The sequence below is a fragment of the Protomyctophum parallelum genome, assembly GCF_964188405.1.
Source record: "Protomyctophum parallelum genome assembly, chromosome: 20".
In the NCBI taxonomy this organism is placed as follows: Eukaryota; Metazoa; Chordata; class Actinopteri; order Myctophiformes; family Myctophidae; genus Protomyctophum; species Protomyctophum parallelum.
The window spans coordinates 27,130,646-27,156,990 of NC_139718.1; the positions used below are offsets into that span (position 1 = coordinate 27,130,646).

Consider the following 26,345-nt stretch of genomic DNA (forward strand, 5'->3'; position numbering starts at 1 on the left):
CATCATTATAGACAAAATAATTGCACTATAGTTTTTAATGTCTTGACTGTTGCTTTCTTTTAAATTGTGCTTTCATTTTAAAGCAATGCAAGGCTTGGACAATAGGGCTTAAATGAATTTATTGAAATATAAAAAACAATATTGTTTGCAATTCATAAAAAACAAGTATGTGTGATATTAACTGTTGCTTGTAGGTTTATCCTTACTCTCTACACTGGTCCATGGATGAAATATAAAACCTGTACAAGTATAAAACGTCTTAACTTGTAGTAAAAAACTTAAAAGTATATTCCATGTTTAATTAAACTTGGTATTATGCAGCATGCCTGTCTCCTTTGGCAGTTAATGTGTTGATTTAACAATATGAGGTAACACATAGAAAACACAAAATAATACACAAACAAACTCTAAAGAACTACTGTTCTATTCTACATAAACTTAGCACCTTCAATCGGTTTGGCTAGTGCATTCTTGCTCATATGACTAACTAGCACAGCTTACCTTTGAATCATAGTTGAGCTAGCTACTCATACGTATACAAAAAAGAAAAAAAGATTAGTACTTGACATAGTACTAATCTTCATAGTAAACGCATCTCTCAATATTTACACTCAGTAGAAGAAAGGTCAGAAGATGTAGAAGAAGGGAGCTGAATCATCTGCAGTAGACGTCTTGTCTCCTCTGTCTGTGTATGCACCCTCCAAAGCTGTGTCTGCAGTCCACTACCAGCCAGTAAAACCGAAAATTCAGCATCTGCAGAGTCACAAGGCATGTCACTCCTCAGGGTAATTATTCCTGATTGGATAATTTATGTGCCCGCTTGCAAATCGGTTCTCTTCCCGTTTTGTTTTTAAACATATGTGTTTGGTCACCATGCTGTTCCAAAATTACACAGGTTTGCGGTCACTAAGTAGGGCAGGCCCTACCTGGGCTGAGTGGGCTCAGTACTTGCACAGCCGGCCTGGGCTCAAATTCGACTCAAGTTTGCTGCATGTCCTTCCGCATCTCACCCCATTTCCTGTCTCTCTCCATTGTCACCATCAAATAATGGCTTGAAACTTAAGTTACAAAACACGTACATAGTTACATACCCTTGTTGAAGTTGTATATAGTTGCTATGCCAAGTTGCTGGAATCTCACTTCCTCGTTTTTCAGGAACATCGATAGGTATTCTGAGGCAGCAGTGTAGTGAGGTCTCAGCAACTGGATGACTTCCCCTAAATAAAGTGTTCCAAGTTTAAAAACAATGAATGATATTTAAAATGTAAAGATATAAATACTTTGAGTCTGAGTTCTATTTGCAATCACATTACCATTCATTTCTAGTTTGCTTATGATGGCAGCAGAAATGTATGACAACCGGGGATTTCCCATTTGTCCTGACAACTTCACCAGTGCTGAAACTTGTTCCGACATTATTGTTTTTGATAAATGAGACTGAAGTGTATCTGAAATTGTGAAATGAAACCCAGGTCACGTAATTCAGTAAATTAGAGAAAACAAGGCAGCATATTATCAATTTCAAGTTGTCTAAAGGCTACAGTGGAACACAGGATAATTAAAGTTTTAAACCCAACATTCATAAGACAGCATGACAGCCAAATTCACACACCCAGAACACTCACCCCAGGACATCAGATGATGCAGGCATGATGCCACACACAGCAAAGTCTCCTCTGAGGGAATAGGAGACACAAGAACCTGAAGTAGTCCCGATAAACACTGCGTTTCCGTCACAGCCTGAATTTTAATGACAAATGTCCAAAGTTTAATGTCCAAACAAACATGCAACTCTGTCGCTGACCCTCTGCTCTGACCTATCACCATCACAAAGGCACAAGCAAAAATACAAAGTGATCAAGAGCACAACAACAACCACAAGACGTCAAGAGTTAAAACCGTGATTGGATAGCAGCACTAGCCTGACCTGTTGGCCTGTGCTGGTCCTACACAAGTTGGTGACTGTGGTAGAGCTGTTAGTGATGATAACTGAGCTGAATCCATGATGATGGAGCAACTGGCCAACCGCATTCAAAATGCCCTCACTCAACAGGGCCTCCTGAAATTGTAAACAGTGAAACAGTGACTTTGCCCCCCCCCCCCCCCCATTTGAGGTATCACGTGGTGTTATAATTCTTGTGTGTTTATTTTACGATTGCAGCCAAACTAATGGATCCTCATCAACATAACATTCTCATGAAAATTATATATTTTTTCTATATTTAAATGATCTATGAAGTCTTACATTGTTTTTGGGGTTTGCAGACAGTGTAGACAGCAATGTTATTGCTGACTCTGCCCATGCAGGACTAGAAGAACACAGTACAGACTTGAGTTGCAGCACACAGTCCAGCTCCATCAGCTGTCCTTGAATCAAAACTATGAATAAAACAAAACATACAGCATGGGGCGGGGCTCTGTAAATTACATAAATTTTCTATCCACTGTTGGTCTCTTATGCTTTTTCTCTTTTTCTTTGGTCTTTCTTGGTCTACACTTCTTAACACTAAGCTAAAAACAGATCAAATGAATATACTGTAATTGCCATTGTGATTACCATTCTCAGAAAGGATTAGAAGACATCTGCATGCTTGGGATGAATTCTGTAGATGGAATAAAAAGGTTTATATTCACTGGTCAAGCAGATATTGTGTGTGTGTGTGTGTGTGTGTGTGTCTGTCCATCTGCGTACAGCATATACCAAACTGTGCACACACACTCCCTGGATGCTAATGAGACCCTAGGCCCTACATTCTCAACAACTGCTTGTTATAGCGCCACCATGAGGACATTTTTTGCAAAACATATTTCTTCATATTACTTGAACACATTTTATCCATACATCACGCAAATACACTACGGTATACAATATCTCTATAATCATGTGATCAACATGGACCCGTCCACTTCCCCATATTCCATTGGCTAAGATTAATTGCCTTCCAAAGTTTGCAGGATTGGTTTTGAAGAAAATGCCTCAAATCATGAACGCAACGTGCAATTTCCGTGACATTATGCACACACATTCCCACTAGGCAGAGGACGAAATGCTACTTACAAAAAAAACTAATCAGCCTCATGGTGGCGCTATAACAGGACAATTCAGGTCCTTACCTATAACTGCACGAGTTGTGTACAACTTTGTAGGCACCATAGATATAAAAAAGAAATAGATGCCTCATTGGCCGCAGTTTGTTGGAGCCATGTGTGTCAAATGAATAGAGGGTATGCGCATGCATAAAGTGAAAGGCAGATCGAGTGGCAAAGTGAGTGACAAAGGGTATTTAATGTTGTTTAAAGTCATTTAATGTAATCAAATAGGACTTTTCTGTTTGGATGTATGGGCTGTCAAGGCCAGCTATGCTTCACAAGGAATCTCGGGAATATTTTGCCCCCTCTCGATAACATACGCCCCAGAGTATGTCTATGGCGCACTCTGTTAGATTTTTCATAGATTACTCATTACACATTTTGTCCAAACATCACAAATGCTATTATCCTGGTAGAGACCTGTGCCCTGAGGGGGACTTTTTCTAGTTTATGTTATGAAATCAAACTGATTCGACTGCCAATCTCTCAGTCAAATCATGCAAAAAAATAACATTGGCTATTCGACTAAGAGATTGGTAGTCGACTAAGACTGTCTTGATCGATCAGTCCAAGGTCAGTTGTCTAATACAATTTACAATTTAGGCATTTGGCAGGCGCTCTTAATCCAGAGCGATTTACATTAAGCAAGAACAAAAGCATGGGAATACATCACATAAAAGCATTTATCATCACAGTGGAATCACAGTGGAATATCGGTATATAATGAAACTATACATACACTATACATATAAACTATACATATTTACTACTATGCTATACATATGTACTATGGCGTGCTATGACTATATACAATGCAATTATAGTGCTGTCTACATAACATGCTATATAAGTATGTGTCAAATGCTATCCAAGTCAACAGAAATGCTATCTAAGGGGGTAGGGTAAGTGCTATGGGCCATGATGGAGTCTGATAGTCGACTATTAGTAATTAGACTAATAATAGTGGACTACCAGTCTATCCATAGACAACATTTGACCAATCAGTCGACTATACAAATCTTTAGTCAGGGACAGCCCTAATATTCTTTAATTATAATATTTAATATTAAAGACAATAGAGAGCTCCTCACATGGCCTGTGTGATGTCAGTTGAGTATTACCTTTTGCACAGAAGAAGACATGAGAGTCAACAGTGACTTCAAGAGGAAATGATCCCCGATGCCCAGTAACTTGGAATGATGCTCCTGGACCACAGCGATGTTGCACAAAGCAGAGCAGCTGTAAAATTGAACTTCCCAATCTGAGGACTGCAATAGAAGCACCAAGACAGGAATAGCCCCTGCTTGACATAAGACCCTCATAGACCAGACTGGAAAAAGAGGGGACACGACACGTCACTGGGTAACAATTCCATATGATTTGAATATTGTACACAGAACAAACAGCATCAATGTCAACAACAATATAGATGGAACCTTTTTTGCTTTGTTGATTGATGTGTTCAACACACATTAAACCCAGGCCAGTAGCCCAGTACCCACCTGATTGTGTGAGATTTAACAGGGCCCAAACTGCATTTTGTTGTACTCGAGAGTCATAGGACTTTGCTAAAACCAGCAATGATATCACTCCATCAGACACAATGGCCTCTCTGTTTGATTCTGTATAAAGAAACACATAAAAGCACATTACACATGTGCTCAACTGTCTGATATACAGGTACTCTGTTATGTTCCATTGTTAAGATATAATATTAGTCTTGGACAATACTTCACATACAAGTAGGAAATTATCCAACAGATGTTTGACTACCGGTATATCTGTTGAGCATTTAGAAAAGAAAATCCCTAATGAATCACCATCTTTAAAAAGGTAATTTTACATCGTTTTATTTTTTAAATCCGGTTAGTAACCTTTGGTGGACAGTGGTCTCATGCCAATGAAGTATGAAAAGTTGACGTTTTTTGGGTGGGGGGGCATAACACCAGTGGCGCCATCGGTACGTAAAAAGTGGGGGGAACAATATTTGAGATCGAGAGTTGAGACTATATAGCCAGAGCGGTCATTGCGGCGAGAGGCCAGCATGCAGCGGCAGCTATACACGACCACGAGAGGCCAGCATGCAGCGGCAGCTATACACGATTGCGCAACAAAATGGCAACGGTGCTAGAGACCAGACAACCAGCGCCGGTCGGGAAAAATAAATTAAGAAATCATTCCCCAGTCAGTTATTCCCCAATAGTGTGGGGACATTCAGACCCAAATGACCCCCTCTCCAGGGCCTATGCATAACACTAAGAACAACAAAAATCAGACCCGTCTGAAGTGAGTGGTGCAGTACAGTACAGTACAGTACAGTACAGTACAGTCTTAAAACCGTTCTGTTTAAAGGTGGATTGTGCTCGTCTCCACCTGTTTTGCCATGTCAAGAGTGTAAGACTTTCGTCTTTCAGCACAAGTATGAGGTACAAATGACTTGATTACTGTCCTAAACAACTAGAAATGGGTAAAAGATATTAACTGCATATTACTGCTGGCAGATGTAAATTGGCTCTTCAATCAGGTATAAATTAACTTTTCAGTTGTAGGGATTTTTATGTTTAAGTTAAAAAACAAATCTCCCCTGTGTCCATACAAACCTGACGACGCCAGCATAGCAACACATGCACATGTGTGACACTGAACAGTGGGGTCTGCAGACTGAAACATCTCTACCAGAGGCACCAGCATCCCCATCTCTATCACTAACTCTTTACAGACTGGGGAAAAAAGAACAACAAAGAAAATACATAAGGTTGTTCAACTCTGACAGCAGAAATGTGTATGCCCACAATGACCCCCCAGCCTCCAATATAAATCCTAAAACTACAATGTATATTTAATGAATGGAAGTGTGTATAATGTACAATCTTGGTTAGATAAACAACCCTAAAGCATACTGTCTGTAGGCTGACTTTAATCATCTTAGGCTGGCATCCCTATTTTGGGCATACATATTTTACAATTTTCAATTTACCATTATTCTTTGCCAACACATTGACCAAGGATAAAGAGGTGGTCTTTTGCACATCCAGATCACTTGACAGAAGCAAAACCATCAATGGCTCTAGGAAGGCAACTGGCAGAGGAGACTCCACTGTAACAAATAAGGAAATAAGTTGAGTATTTGGCTGGAGGCCATGGTTAAATTCAAACCTTCATTAGACTCACCTATAGCGCAAATCTGCAAGAGAAGCCACTAAACCACACCTCTCTGAAAGGTACAACTATATGTGGTGGTGGTGGTGTGGACACATTTATTTGCATAAGAATAAATGTAATCTCTTTTTTCTTTTGTACAGTACAACTCATTGTAAATGTTATTCATAATAATGCATATTGGTTTCACTAAACTTAATCTATTAGGCTTTTCTCTCTCATGTTTACATTATCCCAACACAACCTAATCTTCTACCCTTTATCAGAAACTCTGTTGGACATTTGCATAATACTGGTCATAACCGTAGGCAAGAGTAATTATCAGCACAATGATGATATGATGCTGCTCAGGTGCAAATAATAAGTTGCAGGGAACTGTGTTAGAGAGGCAAGGGCTGAAATTCCGTAAGAGGGAACTTTTGGACAAAAACAGCATAGCAGATCTACAACCTCACAACGCGCACTACGACATGTTGAGAGCTTGTAAATCAGCTATTTTCAGGGCGCAACCCAGCACTCTTTATCTACTGGAGATGCGGTGTACAACATGGAAAAAAGCAATTCTCCTGATGCTGCCTTCCAGTATGGCATGGAAAGGAGAGGCATTTGCATTACTTTCACCATAGTAAATCCTGCATTTGTGGTCTGGAAAGGGCAGTTGTTTTACAGACAGATGTCTATGTGTGCACTTGACTGATAAGTTTTACATAAGTTTTACATGCAACTGTTCATCACATGCAAAATGTGAGAAATTAAGAATCCACATACTGTACAAATCTGTTTATCTACTCACATTGTTGACTAACTTGTAAATAATACAAGGCGGCAGCCCGTTGTAGTTCACAGTCGTCTGAGGATGAAAGTCTTTTCAGTGCTTGCAGACATTCTTGACTGACTGTTGGGTTTTCTTGATCTGTGAAGAGATATAGAATTCAGAAAGAAAATCCTAAAATTGCAGTCATGACATGACAATTTCTTGTCATGTCAAGAACAGTCTGTCCTAAATCGAATGAGCTCAAATGATTGGCTTTATGTCAAACTAGACTATTATTTTTGATACTTTGTTTTAGTTTTGTAATTTGTAGGCTACACGTTTAGCAGTAATAAAAAGGCTAATCCAATAAAGTACACAAAATAAAAATAAATAAAAAACAAAACTAAAAAACAAGCAATAATCTAATCTCAAAAGAGAATTGTTTTGTTTTAGCTTTCAGATTAATCATTTTCATGCTATTTCGATTAGTAATAGGCCTACTATAGCCTAATTAACACATAGTACACATAGTTCTCAATAAAATAAACAACGAGGGGGAAAAGAGAAACACCCACAAGCACACTATTTTCTACTACTATTAGGCCAGCTCCTTCTCGTGTAGCCTACCATTATCCAGGCGATGTAATAACGTTAGCTCATCCGTAGTTTTCTTCTCTTCCTTCGGATTCTTCCTTTGGCGGTTGAGGGAAGTTGCTCTCCCCAGACAGGTGCATCGTCCAAGTTCTCTGACCAGCTCCCTTATCCTTTGTTCAAAGTCTGCGCAAAGTCTCTTGAAATTAGCAGTAAAGGCTCGGAGCAACTGTGCACACTTTCCACAAAGCTCAGAGGCCATGACTACAATGAATGTACTGCACAGTATGTACAATATGTATGTTGTTCGAGTTCGACGATATGCATGTTGTTGACAAGACACTCACCTACCGCACCGTGGCAGCGTCTAGTGAGCTAATCTAGTGAGCTAATTTAAGACTTCCGGTGGACGATCTCTTCAAAATAAGAGTACCCTCTAGAGTATTGAAAAAAAGTTTAATTTGCACATTAAAACTACAAATTAAGCATTTAAATGATGCTATATGATGCTATAAGACACACATTATGTTTCTGTGTAAGAATAAGTAATTAAATCCTTATAATAATAATAATAAAGTTATCTAAATGGATAAATGCTATTCACTGGAGTGCATGGACTTTATAAAGTGGACACTGGACAAAAGACGGCTCCGCAAGGCAACTATCTGGACATACCCACGCGTTCGGGGAGATGTCCTATACCACACCCCACTCTCCGCTAAGCGGGAGAGGTGTAAAATTCACAGCAGCAGACCTTCTACTGGGGTCAAGGCTGACAAAAAGTACCGTTTCCGGACCCAGAATGGACACTGGACAAAAGACGGCTCCGCGAGGCAACTATCTGGACATACCCACGCGTTCGGGGAGATGTCCTGTACCACACCCCACTCTCCGCTAAGCGGGAGAGGTGTAAAATTCACAGCAGCAGACCTTCTACTGTGGTCAACGCTGAAAAAAGTACCGTTTCCGGACCCAGAATGGACACTGGACAAAGAGGCCTCCGCGAGGCAACTATCTGGACATACCCACACGTTCGGGGAGATGTCCTCTACCACACCACACTCTCCGCTAAGCGGGAGAGGTGTAAAATTCACAGCAGCAGACCTTCTACTGGGGTCAATGCTGACAAAAAGTACCGTTTCCGGACCCAGAATGGACACTGGACAAAGAGGCCTCCGCGAGGCAACTATCTGGACATACCCACACGTTCGGGGAGATGTCCTCTACCACACCACACTCTCCGCTAAGCGGGAGAGGTGTAAAATTCACAGCAGCAGACCTTCTACTGGGGTCAAGGCTGACAAAAAGTACCGTTTCCGGACCCAGAATGGACACTGGACAAAAGACGGCTCCGCGAGGCAACTATCTGGACATACCCACGCGTTCGGGGAGATGTCCTGTACCACACCCCACTCTCCGCTAAGCGGGAGAGGTGTAAAATTCACAGCAGCAGACCTTCTACTGGGGTCAATGCTGACAAAAAGTACCGTTTCCGGACCCAGAATGGACACTGGACAAAGAGGCCTCCGCGAGGCAACTATCTGGACATACCCACACGTTCGGGGAGATGTCCTCTACCACACCACACTCTCCGCTAAGCGGGAGAGGTGTAAAATTCACAGCAGCAGACCTTCTACTGGGGTCAAGGCTGACAAAAAGTACCGTTTCCGGACCCAGAATGGACACTGGACAAAAGACGGCTCCGCGAGGCAACTATCTGGACATACCCACGCGTTCGGGGAGATGTCCTGTACCACACCCCACTCTCCGCTAAGCGGGAGAGGTGTAAAATTCACAGCAGCAGACCTTCTACTGTGGTCAACGCTGAAAAAAGTACCGTTTCCGGACCCAGAATGGACACTGGACAAAGAGGCCTCCGCGAGGCAACTATCTGGACATACCCACACGTTCGGGGAGATGTCCTCTACCACACCACACTCTCCGCTAAGCGGGAGAGGTGTAAAATTCACAGCAGCAGACCTTCTACTGGGGTCAATGCTGACAAAAAGTACCGTTTCCGGACCCAGAATGGACACTGGACAAAGAGGCCTCCGCGAGGCAACTATCTGGACATACCCACACGTTCGGGGAGATGTCCTCTACCACACCACACTCTCCGCTAAGCGGGAGAGGTGTAAAATTCACAGCAGCAGACCTTCTACTGGGGTCAAGGCTGACAAAAAGTACCGTTTCCGGACCCAGAATGGACACTGGACAAAAGACGGCTCCGCGAGGCAACTATCTGGACATACCCACGCGTTCGGGGAGATGTCCTGTACCACACCCCACTCTCCGCTAAGCGGGAGAGGTGTAAAATTCACAGCAGCAGACCTTCTACTGGGGTCAATGCTGACAAAAAGTACCGTTTCCGGACCCAGAATGGACACTGGACAAAGAGGCCTCCGCGAGGCAACTATCTGGACATACCCACACGTTCGGGGAGATGTCCTCTACCACACCACACTCTCCGCTAAGCGGGAGAGGTGTAAAATTCACAGCAGCAGACCTTCTACTGGGGTCAAGGCTGACAAAAAGTACCGTTTCCGGACCCAGAATGGACACTGGACAAAAGACGGCTCCGCGAGGCAACTATCTGGACATACCCACGCGTTCGGGGAGATGTCCTGTACCACACCCCACTCTCCGCTAAGCGGGAGAGGTGTAAAATTCACAGCAGCAGACCTTCTACTGTGGTCAACGCTGAAAAAAGTACCGTTTCCGGACCCAGAATGGACACTGGACAAAGAGGCCTCCGCGAGGCAACTATCTGGACATACCCACACGTTCGGGGAGATGTCCTCTACCACACCACACTCTCCGCTAAGCGGGAGAGGTGTAAAATTCACAGCAGCAGACCTTCTACTGGGGTCAATGCTGACAAAAAGTACCGTTTCCGGACCCAGAATGGACACTGGACAAAGAGGCCTCCGCGAGGCAACTATCTGGACATACCCACACGTTCGGGGAGATGTCCTCTACCACACCACACTCTCCGCTAAGCGGGAGAGGTGTAAAATTCACAGCAGCAGACCTTCTACTGGGGTCAAGGCTGACAAAAAGTACCGTTTCCGGACCCAGAATGGACACTGGACAAAAGACGGCTCCGCGAGGCAACTATCTGGACATACCCACGCGTTCGGGGAGATGTCCTGTACCACACCCCACTCTCCGCTAAGCGGGAGAGGTGTAAAATTCACAGCAGCAGACCTTCTACTGTGGTCAACGCTGAAAAAAGTACCGTTTCCGGACCCAGAATGGACACTGGACAAAGAGGCCTCCGCGAGGCAACTATCTGGACATACCCACGCGTTCGGGGAGATGTCCTCTACCACACCACACTCTCCGCTAAGCGGGAGAGGTGTAAAATTCACAGCAGCAGACCTTCTACTGGGGTCAATGCTGACAAAAAGTACCGTTTCCGGACCCAGAATGGACACTGGACAAAGAGGCCTCCGCGAGGCAACTATCTGGACATACCCACGTGTTCGGGGAGATGTCCTCTACCACACCCCACTCTCCGCTAAGCGAGAGAGGTGTAAAATTCACAGCAGCAGACCTTCTACTGTGATCAACGCTCAAAAAAGTGCTGTGCCTTGGGGCATTGACATGAAATCACTTTCTCTACGCAAGCTAAGTCAGGTCAAGGAGTTACCTCTAGCTTTGGAATGGGTGTCACTTGTGTGCGTTGATTGCATCTGTCTGTGCATTTATGCATTTGTTTGTCCTGACGAAACTTGATTATTTCTCGACTGTTTATTTTCTCGTATGACAAGACATAGAAACTACTTGTGACTACTGTCTTTGTGTGCTGTCGAGCGGATGTTCTTTGCATCAGCTCAAAGGTATAGCCTGCTGTGTCATTCGATTCATTTGTCCAGATATGCCATTTATGATCTTTAAGGATGTACAATGACGCATATGGTGGCCTGTCGAAAAATACACACATACTGGTCAAAGCATACTCATTTTGGTGGTACAGACAGGATAAATTGAACGTTTTTGGAATTTTTGTGCCAGCTCTTAACAGGAGAAGTAAGGTCTGTGGGCTGTTAATTACTTCATATGTTGATAAGCTCTTTTCCTGCTGACATGTTTCACATTGTTCAGATTGAGCAGGTAATATTTGTGCAATAGTGTCTAAGATGCCTTTTTGTGACACGTCAAGTGGCTGCACTATGAATTGTGACATGTTCTTTGTAGATGGTAAGGCCTTGTCACCACATTGAGTACAACTATACAGACTAAGACTTTTCAGGCAAAGCAGGTCATCTCCAAGGAAAGGAGACCGAAGTGTGTATTCTACAAAGCTGTTTAATATGGTGCATACTTCTGTCCTAGAACATTTCTGAGACACTAATGACACTGATGTGTTGGCTAGATTGAGTTCTGCGCTGCTGCTTCTTCAAGCCGTGTGTGACATTTTTTTATAGCAGATGTCTGTTGTAGAAATGTTAGAATTGGTAATGGTATAGCTTCACACATATTGTCATTTAGACTTTCATTGCATAAAACCACATCATCATCATCTTCTTCCAAATTGTCCTCCGTTATTGTTCTGTTAATTGCTTTCAACTGTCCAGGCACAGAATGTACAGATGTCTGTATGTTTTGCTTGAACAACTGTGTGGACACCACACATACTCAACCAAACTACTAGTTTGTGTATAAAATCTAATGGGTCATTGTGCATTCCTAAGGCCAAGTAAGATGCTATTCACTAGTTGTTGAGTGACACCACAGATTGTTTTGCAATCAAATGTGTGACCTGGATTTTGAAAAAACGCTTGAATGAGAGCTGCTAAATTCCCCGGCATAGATGACAACTGAACCATCGAAGTAGGTGTCAATGGTTTCAATTTATCTTGTACTACTTGTAGATGCAGTAGGCCTATACCCACGCGTTCGGGGAGATGTCCTGTACCACACCCCACTCTCCGCTAAGTGGGAGAGGTGTAAAATTCACGGCAGCAGACCTTCTACTGAGGTCAACGCTCAAAAAAGTGCTGTGCCTTGGGGCATTGACAATTATTTAATTAACGAATTAAATAACCTTATTTTATTCTGAAGGCAACCGGATGTCTTAAATTAGCTAGCTCTCAGACAGGAAGTTCTCTGTCTGAGAGTGGAGCCTGCCTGGCAAATGACATGGGGGGTCCTTTTTGTGGGCTTGGCCGAAAGTGGGCGTTACCAAAAGGTGGGCGTGGCCATGGCCGCCAGAAGTCTGTCAGATTTTGACATTTTTTGACAGCTTCAAATTAGTGTTAAACATAATATAACCCAATTGACTCCAGTCCTCTCTGTTTAATATATCTATAATGAAACTATATAAACTATGCATATACCATGAAGTGCTATGACTACTAGCTCTGGTCCATAGCTCTAATGCGTTTCATTTAGAGCTATGTTACTCTAAACTTCCCCGCTCGCATGAATGCAGACCAGCCTCTACTCTTTGGCGTAAATAAAAAGAACGTTTTTGCTACACATAAAAACAAAGGCGAGTTGTGTCATTAGAAAGCCTACTTTGGTAATTGGTTCTAGTTCTAGTGAACAGAAATAATAAATAAATAGACTTGGTAACCTAACTGTAGGGAGTGCAAACACATTAAAGAACCTGGGGGTTATCATCTATGAAAAGGCAACACAATGAGCAGAAAATAAAAATGAACCATGTAAATACAACAAATTGAGCAGAGCACTGCAGGGAGTTGAACCCCATTCCGGTAAACCAGAAGTACCACAACCAGTGCCTTGGTTTTTGTTTTGTTTTACGAGGTCCATTCGTTGAAATGTAAATTTTGCATTGCAACGGTAAAGTAATTTCACAATTGACATTGTAGGCAATAATTAATAACGGTATGGCACCAGGCCAAAGCCATGGGGATAGAGTATGTTTTGCACTCTGAGTGAGTGTGTGTGTGTGTGTGTGTCCGTCAGTTTGTTAACAGCTAATCTCCAGCACCATTAACCCGGTCGATGCCAAATTTTGCACACACACTCCCTGGATGCCAACGATGAACCTCTGTCCCAAATTTTCCAGAACGGCCTGTATAGCACCACACATTTTTGTATGCCCTCCGAGACTATGGACTATAGCCTTTCGCTTTTCCGCGATTTAACCTTTTTTCAAATCGTGAACAATGATGAAGAATCGCGCACTATAGCATGCCACTTAATGACCTTGGGGTCATCAAGGTCATTGATATTGATCAATAACCTTGAGCAGTATAAATGACCTTCAATAAGACTAGTAAATGACCTTGACCAGTATAAATGACCTTGACAAGTACAAATGACCTTGACCAGTATAAATGACCGTGACCAGTATATGACTGACCAGTATAAATTACCTTCATGAGACTAGTAAATGACCTTGACCAGTATAAATGACCTTCATAAGACTAGTAAATGATCTTCACCAGTATGAATTACCTTGACCAGTATGCGGTCCGTGACCATGGACTATAGCCTTTCGCTTTTCCTTGATTTTCACCTTTTTTTTAAATCCTCAACAATGATGAAGAATCGCACACAATAGCGCGCCGCTCAATGACCTGAGACCATGGACCAATGAACCATGTAAATATAACACATTGAGCAGGGCACTGCAGGGAGTTGAACCCCGTTCCGGTAAACCAGAAGTCCGACACCAGTGCCTTAGTTTTTGTGTTGTTGTTCATTTACAGGTCCAGGTGTGCATACGCATGTGCGCCTGTGCGTGTGTAGGTGCATTTGTGCATGTCTGTGCACGCTTCAATGACCACTGTTGGACCCCATGGGGATCAAGGACCTCAGGGAGCCACCCATAATTCACAACGGTCACAACGAACTCTGTTGCATCACAACTGGTGGCCAACAGTCGTAACCAACACCGCCACCGACCCACAGGAGAATACCATCGCACAGTGGTATCAGACCAACCACAATCAGCCAGCCCTCAAACCAAACCCTTCGACCTAGAAGAACTCGAAACTGCAATGGGAAAGTTGAAACCCGGAAAAGCAGCAGGGATTGATGACATACTGGCAGAAATTATACAGCACCTGGAACCTAACGCAAAGACCTGGCTCGTAGGGATGCTGAATACATGCATGGCACAGAAAACCATCCCTTCTGTCTGGAGAACGGCCAAAGTGGTTGCAATCCCTAAACCTGGCAAAGACCCATTATCCCCAAAGAGCTACCGACCCATTTCCCTCCTCTGCATCACCTACAAGCCTATCCCGTCACACCAAATTGGTCGACACAGCCCTAAATGACACCTGTGGCATCATCATAGGATGCATCAAGACAACACCTGACCCTGTCCCAACACCTGTTTACATTCGAGGGTCGCCGGTCCTCTCGAACGGAACAGTTTAACGTCATGCCCAGGACGAAAAGATATAGACCGATTCCGTACCGGTTTCATGGTTGCAGCCTACGTATTTCCTGTAGGCGGACTCGACATAGCTGCGGGAGTAAAACCCTCACCAGGCGCACCTCTTCCACTACAGTGAACGGCAGAGTGACTGATTTTAGTTTGCCTCAAACTTTACTCCTTTACCTGCTTTTTTACTAACACTAACATTACAAAAATGCCCAGAACATCGAGATGAACCTGTGTAGTTTATGGCTGCTCCAACAGTAGTGGCAACATAAAAAATAAAAATAAAAACGGAATGTCTAATATCCACCTCGGTGGCGGAGACCAGAGCCATTGAGTAATGGTTGAGACAAAGCAGTGAAGGGTCCTGAAAGATACGTAATTTCCCAATACCCAATCTTTCTGTTTTATGAACACAAGGCTGCTGTATTTTATACCTCATACTAAGCATTTAAAGTATGAGGTATAAAGTACAGCAGAAACAGAAAGATTTGGTATTGGGTAAGACTTGCGTTATGTATCTTTCACTGCTTTGTCTCAACCATTACTCAATGGCTCTGGTCTCCGCCACAGCGGTGGATATTAGACATTCCGTTTTTTTTTATTTTTTATGTTGCCACTACTGTTGGAGCAGCCATAAACTACACAGGTTCATCTCGATGTTCTGGGCATCTTTGTAATGTTAGTGTTAGTAAAAAAGCAGGTAAAGGAGTAAAGTTTGAGGCAAACTAACATCAGTCACTCTGCCGTTCACTGTAGTGGAAGAGGTGCGCCTGGTGAGGGTTTTACTCCCGCAGCTATGTCGAGTCCGCCTACAGGAAATACGTAGGCTGCGACCATGAAACCGGTACGGAATCGGTCTATAGAGAACACCAACATGACAAATAACAGCAGGAAGGCATGGGCCACAATCCACCGTCTTGGCAAAGACCACACCACCCATAATTCACAACGGTCACAGCAAACTCTATTGCATCACAACTGGTGTAGTTATTGGATGGAGCCCGCACACCACAAAAAAAAAGAAAAACAACATACTATAGTATGGCCTCCGTGACCATGGACTTTAGCCTTTCGCTTTTCTGCAATTTAACCTTTTTTCAAATCCTCAACAATGATGAAGAATCGCGCACTATAGCGTGCCACTTAATGACCTTGACCAATATCAATGACCTTGAGCAGTATAAATTACCTTCAATAAGACTAGTAAATGACCGTGACCAGTATAAATGACCTTGACAAGTACAAATGATCTTGACCAGTATAAATGACCTTCACCAGTAGAAATGACCGTGACCAGTATATGACTGTGACCAGTATAAATTACCTTCATGAGACTAGTAATTGACCTTGACCAGTATAAATGACCTTTAGAAGACTAGTAAATGATCTTCACCAGTATAAATGACCTTTAGAAGACTAGTAAATGATCTTCACCAGTATAAATGACCTTGACCAGTATGCGGTCCGTGACCATGGACTATAGCCTTTTGCTTTTCCTTGATTTTCACCTTTAAAAAATCCTCAACAATGATGAAGAATCGCACACTATAGCGCGCCGCTCAATGACCTGAGACCATGGACCAATGAATGAAATACAACACATTGAGCAGGGCACTGCAGGGAGTTGAACCCCGTTCCGGTAAACCAGAAGTCCGACACCAGTGCCTTAGTTTTTGTGTTGTTGTTCATTTAAAGGTCCAGGTGTGCATACGCATGTGCCCCTGTGTGTGTAGGTGCATGTGTGCATGTGTGTGCACGCTTCAATGACCACTGTTGGACCCAATGGCGATCAAGGACCTCAGGGAGCCACCCATAATTCACAACGGTCACAGCGAACTCTGTTGCATCACAACTGGTGGCCAACAGTCGTAACCAACACCGCCACGACCCACAGGAGAATACCATCGCACAGTGGTATCAGACCAACCACAATCAGCCAGCCCTCAAACCAAACCCTTCGACCTAGAAGAACTCAAAACTGCAATGGGAAAGTTGAAACCCGGAAAAGCAGCAGGGATTGATGACATACTGGCAGAAATTATACAGCACCTGGAACCTAACGCAAAGACCTGGCTCGTGGGGATGCTGAACACATGCATGGCACAGAAAACCATCCCTTCTGTCTGGAGAAAAGCCAAAGTGGTTGCAATCCCCAAACCTGGCAAAGACCCATCATCCTCAAAGAGCTACCGACCCATTTCCCTCCTCTGCATCACCTACAAGAGAGGCTGCTACTCCAACGCCTCATACCACTCATAGACACCAAGCTGACTAAAGACCAAGCTGGTTTCCGTCCCGTCCTGTGCTGGACAGAGCTCAACCTCACCCAACACATTGAGGATGGGTTTGAGGGAAAACAAATAACTGGAGCAGCAACTGGAGGGCGAAGCAAGCACGCAGGCAGCTTGTGCCTGCCTGCGTGCCTGCCTGCCTTCCTCATGTGGAAGCTGCAAAGTTGAGTTTGTGTGTGTGTTTCTTTTTCTGTCTTTCTTTCTTAGGACGAAGATCAAGGTAGACGCCGTTGGAAGGCTCAACACAAGCCGATGCCCCTAGAGATCCATCCCAAAGCTTCCCTCAGGGAGTCCAGCAAGCCAGCTAGCCAGCAAGCCCGCCCAGTCAGCCAACGCAGTCAGCCAGCTCCGCCAGTCAGCCAGTGTAGAAAGTCAGGCTGCCAAGCCAGCGCACATCAGCCCTTGCAGTCAACCATTGTAGCCATACCAGCCTTGCTCAGTCAGCTCAGCCAGGCCTCTCTCGAGGCCTGGCTCTCTGTCTGCCTGGCCCGGTCTGCCCCGCCCTGCCTTGCAGCAACAGAACCAGCCTTGCTGGCAAGCCAGCCAGCTCAGAATACGAGCTCAGCAAGCCAGCGCAGCTGGCAAGCACGCAGTTAGTCTAAACCAGTTTCAGACTGGCAGGCCAAGGCAGACAGACAGGAAGACCGAGGCGCCTAGGCAGGCAGACAGGCCAGGAAGGCAACAAAGTGCAGGCAGGGGGACTGTCCGGCCTAAGGCTGCGCTGCAAGGGTTGGAGCCTGGCCAGCTCCTGCTGGTCTAGACTGAGTGGCTGTGGCTGCACAGTAAGGCTGCGGTAACCTAGTCTGGGCTTGCTGCTGCACTGGCTTGCTCAGCTCGCATTCTGAGCTGGCTGGCTTTCCAGAAAGGCTGGTTCTGTTGCTGCAAGGCAGGGCAGGGCAGACCGGGCCAGGCAGACAGAGAGCCAGGCCTCAAGAGAGGCCTGGCTGAGCTGACTGAGCAAGGCTGGTATGGCTGCAATGGCTGACTGCAAGGGCTGATATGCTCTGGCTTGGCAGCCTGACTTTCTACACTGGCTGACTGGCGGAGCTGACTGGCTGCGTTGGCTGACTGGGCAGGCTTGCTGGCTAGCTGGCTTGCTGTGCTCCCTGAGGGAAGCTTTGGGATGGATCTCTAGGGGCATCGGCTAGTGTTGAGCCTTCCTATGGCGTCTACCTTGATCTCCGTCCTAAGAAAGAAAGACAGAAAAAGAAAGACACACAAACCCAACTATGCAGCTTCCACCTGAGGAACCGAGACGCGAGAAAATAACTGAGCGTCACTTGGGATGGTCACAAACTCTCCAACCATAACCACCCCATGTATCTTGGAGTTACACTGGACAGGACACTCTTCTTCAAAAAAACACCTGGAGAACACAAAAGCCACGGTCAACACCCACAATAACATCCTGTGAAAACTAGTGAACTCCCAAGTGGGGCGCAGACCCACAAACAATCCGTGCAACTGCCATGGCCCTGTCTTTCTCTACAGCAGAGTATGCCTGCTCAAGCTGGAGCCGATCACGTCACACCAAATTGGTCGACACAGCCCTAAATGACACCTGTCGCATCATCACGGGACGGGTCAAGACAACACCTGTCCCGTCCGTGCCTTTATGCGCTAGCCGGCACCTCCCCCCGCACATCAGACTACTGTGTAACGCTCAAGATGAATGGAAAACACAGGAGATAGACAGTGAAGTCTGGAATGAAATGATAGAGAACACCTCACACACAGTTTCCTTTCGTGGCCGTTTACATTCGAGGGTCGCCGGTCCTCTCGAACGGAACAGTTTAACGTCATGCCCAGGACGAAAAGATATAGAGAACACCATAATGACAAATAACAGCAGGAAGGCATGGGCCACAATCCACCGTCTTGGCAAAGACCACACCACCCATAATTCACAACGGTCACAGCAAACTCTGTTGCATCACAACTGGTGTAGGTATTGGATGGAGCCCGCACACCACAGGTATAAGAAAGACGTGATGCAGAGGAGGGAAATGGGTCGGTAGCTCTTCGGGGATAATGGGTCTTTGCCAGGTTTAGGGATTGCAACTACTCCAGCCTTTTTCCAAACAGAAGGGATGGTTTTCTGTGCTATGCATGTGTTCAGCATCCCCACAAGCCAGGTCCTTGCGATAGGTCCCAGGTGCTGTATCATTTCTGCCAGTATGCCATCAATCCCTGCTGCTTTTCCGGGTTTCAACTTTCCCATTGCAGTTTCACGTTCTTCTAAGTCGAAGGGTTTGGTTTGAGGGCTGGCTGATTGTGGTTGGTCTGATACCACTGTGCGATGGTATTCTATGTGGGTCGGTGGCGGTGTTGGTTACAACTGTTGGCCACCAGTTGTGACCAAGACCGCCACCGACCCACAGGAGAATACCATCGCACAGTGGTATCAGACCAACCACAATCAGCCAGCCCTCAAACCAAACCCTTCGACCTAGAAGAACTTGAAACTGCAATGGGAAAGTTGAAACCCGGAAAAGCAGCAGGGATTGATGACCTACTGGCAGAAATGTTACAGCACCTGGGACCCAACGCAAAGACCTGGCTTGTGGGGATGCTGAACACATGCATAGCACAGAAAACCATCCCTTCTGTCTGGGAAAAGGCCAAAGTGGTTGCAATCCCTAAACCTGGCAAAGACCCATTATCCACAAAGAGCTACCGACCCATTTCCCTCTGCATCACCTACAAGGCTATATGAGAAGCTGCTACTCCAACGCCTTGTTGCCACTCATAGATACCAAGCCGACTAAAGACCAAGCTGGTTTCCGTCCCAGCCGCTCCTGTGCTGGACAGAGCTCAACCTCACCCAACACATTGAGGATGGGTTTGAGGGGAAACAAATAACTGGAGCCGCATTCAGAGATCTCTCTGCTGCCTACGACACTGTCCAACACCGCACAATGGTCAGGAAAAGCCTCCTCAACAACAGGCGCTTCTATGTCCAGTTAAATGACCAGAGGAGTAAATGGAAAGCCCAAAAGAACGGCCTCCAACAAGGTAGCGTGCTCGCCCCCCTCCTTTTCAATATCTACACAAACGACCAGCCACTACCCAATGCCTAATGCCAGCGTTTCATCTACGCCGACAAACTCTGCATTACGACCCAACAAGCAGACTTCCAGAAGATTGAGTCTGTCCTTGAAAGTGCCCTCCAAGAAATGTCAAGCTACTACAATACAACCACCTGAAACCCAACCTATAGAGAACACCTCACACACACATAATTTCCTTTCGTGGCCGTTTACATTCGAGGGTCGCTGGTCCTCTCGAACGGAACAGTTTAACGTCATGCCCAGGACGAAAAGATATAGAGAACACCAACATGTCAAATAACAGCAGGAAGGCATGGGCCACAATCCACCGTCTTGGCAAAAACCACACCACCCATAATTCACAACGGTCACAGCAAACTCTGTTGCATCACAACTGGTGTAGGTATTGGATGGAGCCCGCACACCACAGGTATAAGAAAGACGTTCTTTGTTGAAATACTGACAGCGTTTCGATCCATTTGATCTTCATCAGGTCATGTGTACACAAAACATACACTTTTATACTAAGGGAGTGCCCCCATTAAACAATCAAAATACCACATTTTGGTGCCCCTCCCATCACTGCAGGTGTGACACGTCAACCCTGAGTGAGTAGGTGGGGACCCAGACATATTGATGTAAATATAGTCTGTTCAGAAATTGTAGTGCCTCTCATAGAGCTTGTAGGTGATGCAGAGGAGGGAAATGGGTCGGTAGCTCTTCGGGGATAATGGGTCTTTGCCAGGTTTAGGGATTGCAACTACTCCAGCCTTTTTCCAAACAGAAGGGATGGTTTTCTGTGCTATGCATGTGTTCAGCATCCCCACAAGCCAGGTCCTTGCGATAGGTCCCAGGTGCTGTATCATTTCTGCCAGTATGCCATCAATCCCTGCTGCTTTTCCGGGTTTCAACTTTCCCATTGCAGTTTCACGTTCTTCTAAGTCGAAGGGTTTGGTTTGAGGGCTGGCTGATTGTGGTTGGTCTGATACCACTGTGCGATGGTATTCTATGTGGGTCGGTGGCGGTGTTGGTTACAACTGTTGGCCACCAGTTGTGACCAAGACCGCCACCGACCCACAGGAGAATACCATCGCACAGTGGTATCAGACCAACCACAATCAGCCAGCCCTCAAACCAAACCCTTCGACCTAGAAGAACTTGAAACTGCAATGGGAAAGTTGAAACCCGGAAAAGCAGCAGGGATTGATGACCTACTGGCAGAAATGTTACAGCACCTGGGACCCAACGCAAAGACCTGGCTTGTGGGGATGCTGAACACATGCATAGCACAGAAAACCATCCCTTCTGTCTGGGAAAAGGCCAAAGTGGTTGCAATCCCTAAACCTGACAAAGACCCATTATCCACAAAGAGCTACCGACCCATTTCCCTCTGCATCACCTACAAGGCTATATGAGAAGCTGCTACTCCAACGCCTTGTTGCCACTCATAGATACCAAGCTGACTAAAGACCAAGCTGGTTTCCGTCCCAGCCGCTCCTGTGCTGGACAGAGCTCAACCTCACCCAACACATTGAGGATGGGTTTGAGGGGAAACAAATAACTGGAGCAGCATTCAGAGATCTCTCTGCTGCCTACGACACTGTCCAACACCGCACAATGGTCAGGAAAAGCCTCCTCAACAACAGGCGCTTCTATGTCCAGTTAAATGACCAGAGGAGTAAATGGAAAGCCCAAAAGAACGGCCTCCAACAAGGTAGCGTGCTCGCCCCCCTCCTTTTCAATATCTACACAAACGACCAGCCACTACCCAATGCCTAATGCCAGCGTTTCATCTACGCCGACAACCTCTGCATTACGACCCAACAAGCAGACTTCCAGAAGATTGAGTCTGTCCTTGAAAGTGCCCTCCAAGAAATGTCAAGCTACTACAATACAACCACCTGAAACCCAACCTATAGAGAACACCTCACACACACATAATTTCCTTTCGTGGCCGTTTACATTCGAGGGTCGCTGGTCCTCTCGAACGGAACAGTTTAACGTCATGCCCAGGACGAAAAGATATAGAGAACACCAACATGTCAAATAACAGCAGGAAGGCATGGGCCACAATCCACCGTCTTGGCAAAAACCACACCACCCATAATTCACAACGGTCACAGCAAACTCTGTTGCATCACAACTGGTGTAGGTATTGGATGGAGCCCGCACACCACAGGTATAAGAAAGACGTTCTTTGTTGAAATACTGACAGCGTTTCGATCCATTTGATCTTCATCAGGTCATGTGTACACAAAACATACACTTTTATACTAAGGGAGTGCCCCCATTAAACAATCAAAATACCACATTTTGGTGCCCCTCCCATCACTGCAGGTGTGACACGTCAACCCTGAGTGAGTAGGTGGGGACCCAGACATATTGATGTAAATATAGTCTGTTCAGAAATTGTAGTGCCTCTCATAGAGCTTGTAGGTGATGCAGAGGAGGGAAATGGGTCGGTAGCTCTTCGGGGATAATGGGTCTTTGCCAGGTTTAGGGATTGCAACTACTCCAGCCTTTTTCCAAACAGAAGGGATGGTTTTCTGTGCTATGCATGTGTTCAGCATCCCCACAAGCCAGGTCTTTGCGTTGGGTCCCAGGTGCTGTAACATTTCTGCCAGTAGGTCATCAATCCCTGCTGCTTTTCCGGGTTTCAACTTTCCCATTGCAGTTTCACGTTCTTCTAAGTCGAAGGGTTTGGTTTGAGGGCTGGCTGATTGTGGTTGGTCTGATACCACTGTGCGATGGTATTCTATGTGGGTCGGTGGCGGTGTTGGTTACAACTGTTGGCCACCAGTTGTGACCAAGACCGCCACCGACCCACAGGAGAATACCATCGCACAGTGGTATCAGACCAACCACAATCAGCCAGCCCTCAAACCAAACCCTTCGACCTAGAAGAACTTGAAACTGCAATGGGAAAGTTGAAACCCGGAAAAGCAGCAGGGATTGATGACCTACTGGCAGAAATGTTACAGCACCTGGGACCCAACGCAAAGACCTGGCTTGTGGGGATGCTGAACACATGCATAGCACAGAAAACCATCCCTTCTGTCTGGGAAAAGGCCAAAGTGGTTGCAATCCCTAAACCTGGCAAAGACCCATTATCCACAAAGAGCTACCGACCCATTTCCCTCTGCATCACCTACAAGGCTATATGAGAAGCTGCTACTCCAACGCCTTGTTGCCACTCATAGATACCAAGCTGACTAAAGACCAAGCTGGTTTCCGTCCCAGCCGCTCCTGTGCTGGACAGAGCTCAACCTCACCCAACACATTGAGGATGGGTTTGAGGGGAAACAAATAACTGGAGCAGCATTCAGAGATCTCTCTGCTGCCTACGACACTGTCCAACACCGCACAATGGTCAGGAAAAGCCTCCTCAACAACAGGCGCTTCTATGTCCAGTTAAATGACCAGAGGAGTAAATGGAAAGCCGAAAAGAACGGCCTCCAACAAGGTAGCGTGCTCGCCCCCCTCCTTTTCAATATCTACACAAACGACCAGCCACTTGAAACCCAACCCATCAAAAACCCAACTATGCAGATTCCACCTGAGGAACCGAGACGCAAAAAAAGAACTGAGCATCACAAACTCTCAAACCATACCCACCCCATGTAACTTGGAGTTACACTGGACAGTTTAACGTCATGCCCAGGACGAAAAGTTATAGAGAACACCAACATGACAAACCCTACACTTAAACCCTCTATATTTAATAAAAAACAATTCTGGACAGGAATCCTGTATTGCAGGGGTGCCCAAAAGGTACATTGTGATCTACCAGTAATCACAAAGGCTGTGCAGGTAGACCATATGGCATGCCCCTGTATATAATCTATCACTTGAATTAAGGTGACTTGACACCAGCTCAAATGTTGCACACAAACATCAGTAGCAAAAGTACAAAGTTATTGTGACAGTAATAATTGCTATAGTGTGTGTTCAGTAACAGGAATATTCCTGTCTCTCCAGCTCTTTAATAAATAGAAAAGGGTTTAATCAGGAGTTGTAGTAGCCACAGGATAATCAAAGCGGTGGATATTGCTCTTGTCTTCATGTCTTTATGTATGTAAATTGTCTTGTTGTTTGTGTTATGTCAAATGCGTGTATACGTGTTCTGCATATACTTGGCTGCTGTGTTGCAAGATAATGGGAGTTACTGATACTATGGGACTGAATGGGAGTGAAAGGGAGGTACTGTTACTATGGGACTGATACTATGGGAGTGCATGGGAGTGGATGGGAGTGAATGGGAGGTATTGTTACTATGGGACTGATACTATGGGAGTGAATGGGACTGAATGGGATGTACTGTTACTATGTGACTGAATGGGAGTGAATAAAAGTGAATGGGAGTGAATGGGACTGAGTGGGAGTGAATGGGAGGTACTGTGACTATGGGACTGTGTTTAACAAAAAGCTGGAGAGACCGGGAGACCTCTGTTACTGAACAAACACTATAGCAATGATTACTGTCACAATATAGAGCTATTTAACCCTGTTACTGAACACACACTATAGCAATGATTACTGTCACAATATCTATTTAACACTGTTACTGAACACACACTATAGCAATGATTTCTGTCACACTATAGAGCTATTTAACACTGTTACTGAACACACACTCTATAGCAATGATTACTGTCACAATACAGAGCAATTTAATTTAGGTAACCAAATTGACCCTAGCCTCGATACCCAGGCTTTCATTTCGTCTGCGCGAAAGATGAAAGCCTGGAAAAAGCCGTGGGCTGAACCAGTCTAAAAGTGGGAGTCAACCCTTCCGCGTAGGCGTCGCTCTAAATGATGTGACGTAGCGCTGCACTAGGGGGGAGAGGAGGGGCCGGGGGTGACGGACAGATCGATGAGATCCAATCAGGGTGCGCGCTTTTCTGAGACGCGACCCTCCCATCTAGGCCAGAAATGTCTCTGCTTAGGTCAGGCTAAATTGACCCCAATAGTAGATCTTTACACTCTCAATAGTTCAATTGTTGTTAAGCATCTGCTTAATTTCCAAAAAACTACACAATTAGAGAATGTAGAAGATTGCTACTTTTGATCCTTTAATTATATAATGCTGATTGTAGCATAGTGGTTAGTGACTGAGCTTTGTTAACATGAGTGCCCGGGATCGTTTCCCACCAATTTCAAAGAATGTTTGTTGCTTCGCGCCAATTTTCACAGAATGTGCGTCCTTTACCTACCAAACAATACTCTTCTCACCTCTAGTCGATTATTTATTCAGCGTTTGAACCACGGACCAACATTTGACGCCATCTAGTCTCTCAGACCCATTTGAGCCACTGACCACCATTGTGAGAGTCTATTAATGTGAAATGGTGGTCCGTGGCTCAAACATGTTATCACTTTTTAAGTTACTTGTTGTGTTTAGAATCTGTGACCAGTGCCAGCAGAATATGCCTCAACTCGATTTTTACAGATTACAGTAAATTATTAAAGTACAGAATGTAAGCTTTCATATGATGTATCATTCAATGAAATTGGACAATAATTGAAGGAGATATGACCATCTAAAACTTGTTGAAACAGAAACCCCAAAGCAGAGAATAAGCCATGCAAAGAATCCTGAAATTTTAGCACCACTTGAATGGGTGTGACAATAGATACTTGTCCACAACCCTAATTTCTTGCATAATCACTCCCCCACCCACTAACCACTCCCCCACTAGGTTAAAGTAAAAGTAAGTTAAAGTAAAGAAATATAGGACTGAAGTTGTTTAGTGTATATTTTGTAATAATACAATCTAAAAAGTAACTAGTAGGCTAACAGAGTTTTCAATGGATATAGGCTATGTAGTTTTAGACCAATGCTTTAACATGTGTGCAATGAAACAAAGGGCAGAAGAATGAGATCTAACACCTTAGGTGCCCCAATAAACCCTTTTGAAAGTACAACAATTAAATTTAACTTATACACTACCTGGTTGTAAATAGCTGCAGTACAGAATTTTATGCAGGTCTACTTTAAGCAATCAAAGTCAGACAATTGACCCAGTATTTTGCTATTTTAA

The 26,345-nt window shown here is 44.8% G+C and overlaps 1 protein-coding gene across 1 annotated transcript; it reads right to left on the reverse strand.

The window, feature by feature from the left end:
* Nucleotides 1-104: 104 nt before the first annotated feature.
* Nucleotides 105-7,947, reverse strand: LOC310878052 (uncharacterized protein). Its single transcript, XM_083792133.1, has 13 exons — nucleotides 7,631-7,947; nucleotides 7,043-7,162; nucleotides 6,068-6,187; nucleotides 5,691-5,810; nucleotides 4,593-4,712; nucleotides 4,212-4,420; nucleotides 2,558-2,603; nucleotides 2,246-2,379; nucleotides 1,928-2,059; nucleotides 1,626-1,740; nucleotides 1,314-1,448; nucleotides 1,092-1,217; nucleotides 105-753 (listed from the first exon to the last, which is right to left on the reverse strand). The coding sequence occupies exons 1-13, from the start codon at nucleotides 7,854-7,856 to the stop codon at nucleotides 599-601; spliced, it is 1,758 nt and encodes a 585-aa protein (XP_083648259.1). The 5' UTR covers nucleotides 7,857-7,947; the 3' UTR covers nucleotides 105-598.
* Between the last annotated feature and the right edge of the window lie 18,398 nt (nucleotides 7,948-26,345).

Coding starts and splice junctions, on each gene's coding strand:
- LOC310878052 (XM_083792133.1), bottom strand. CDS start 7,856: ATGGCCTCTGAGCTTTGTGGAAAGTGTGCACAGTTGCTCCGAGCCTTT. Junction 2,380..2,557: donor TCTAATCCTTTCTGAGAATG/GTAATCACAATG, acceptor TTTTATTCATAG/TTTTGATTCAAGGACAGCTG. Junction 1,449..1,625: donor GCATCATCTGATGTCCTGGG/GTGAGTGTTCTG, acceptor TCACAATTTCAG/ATACACTTCAGTCTCATTTA.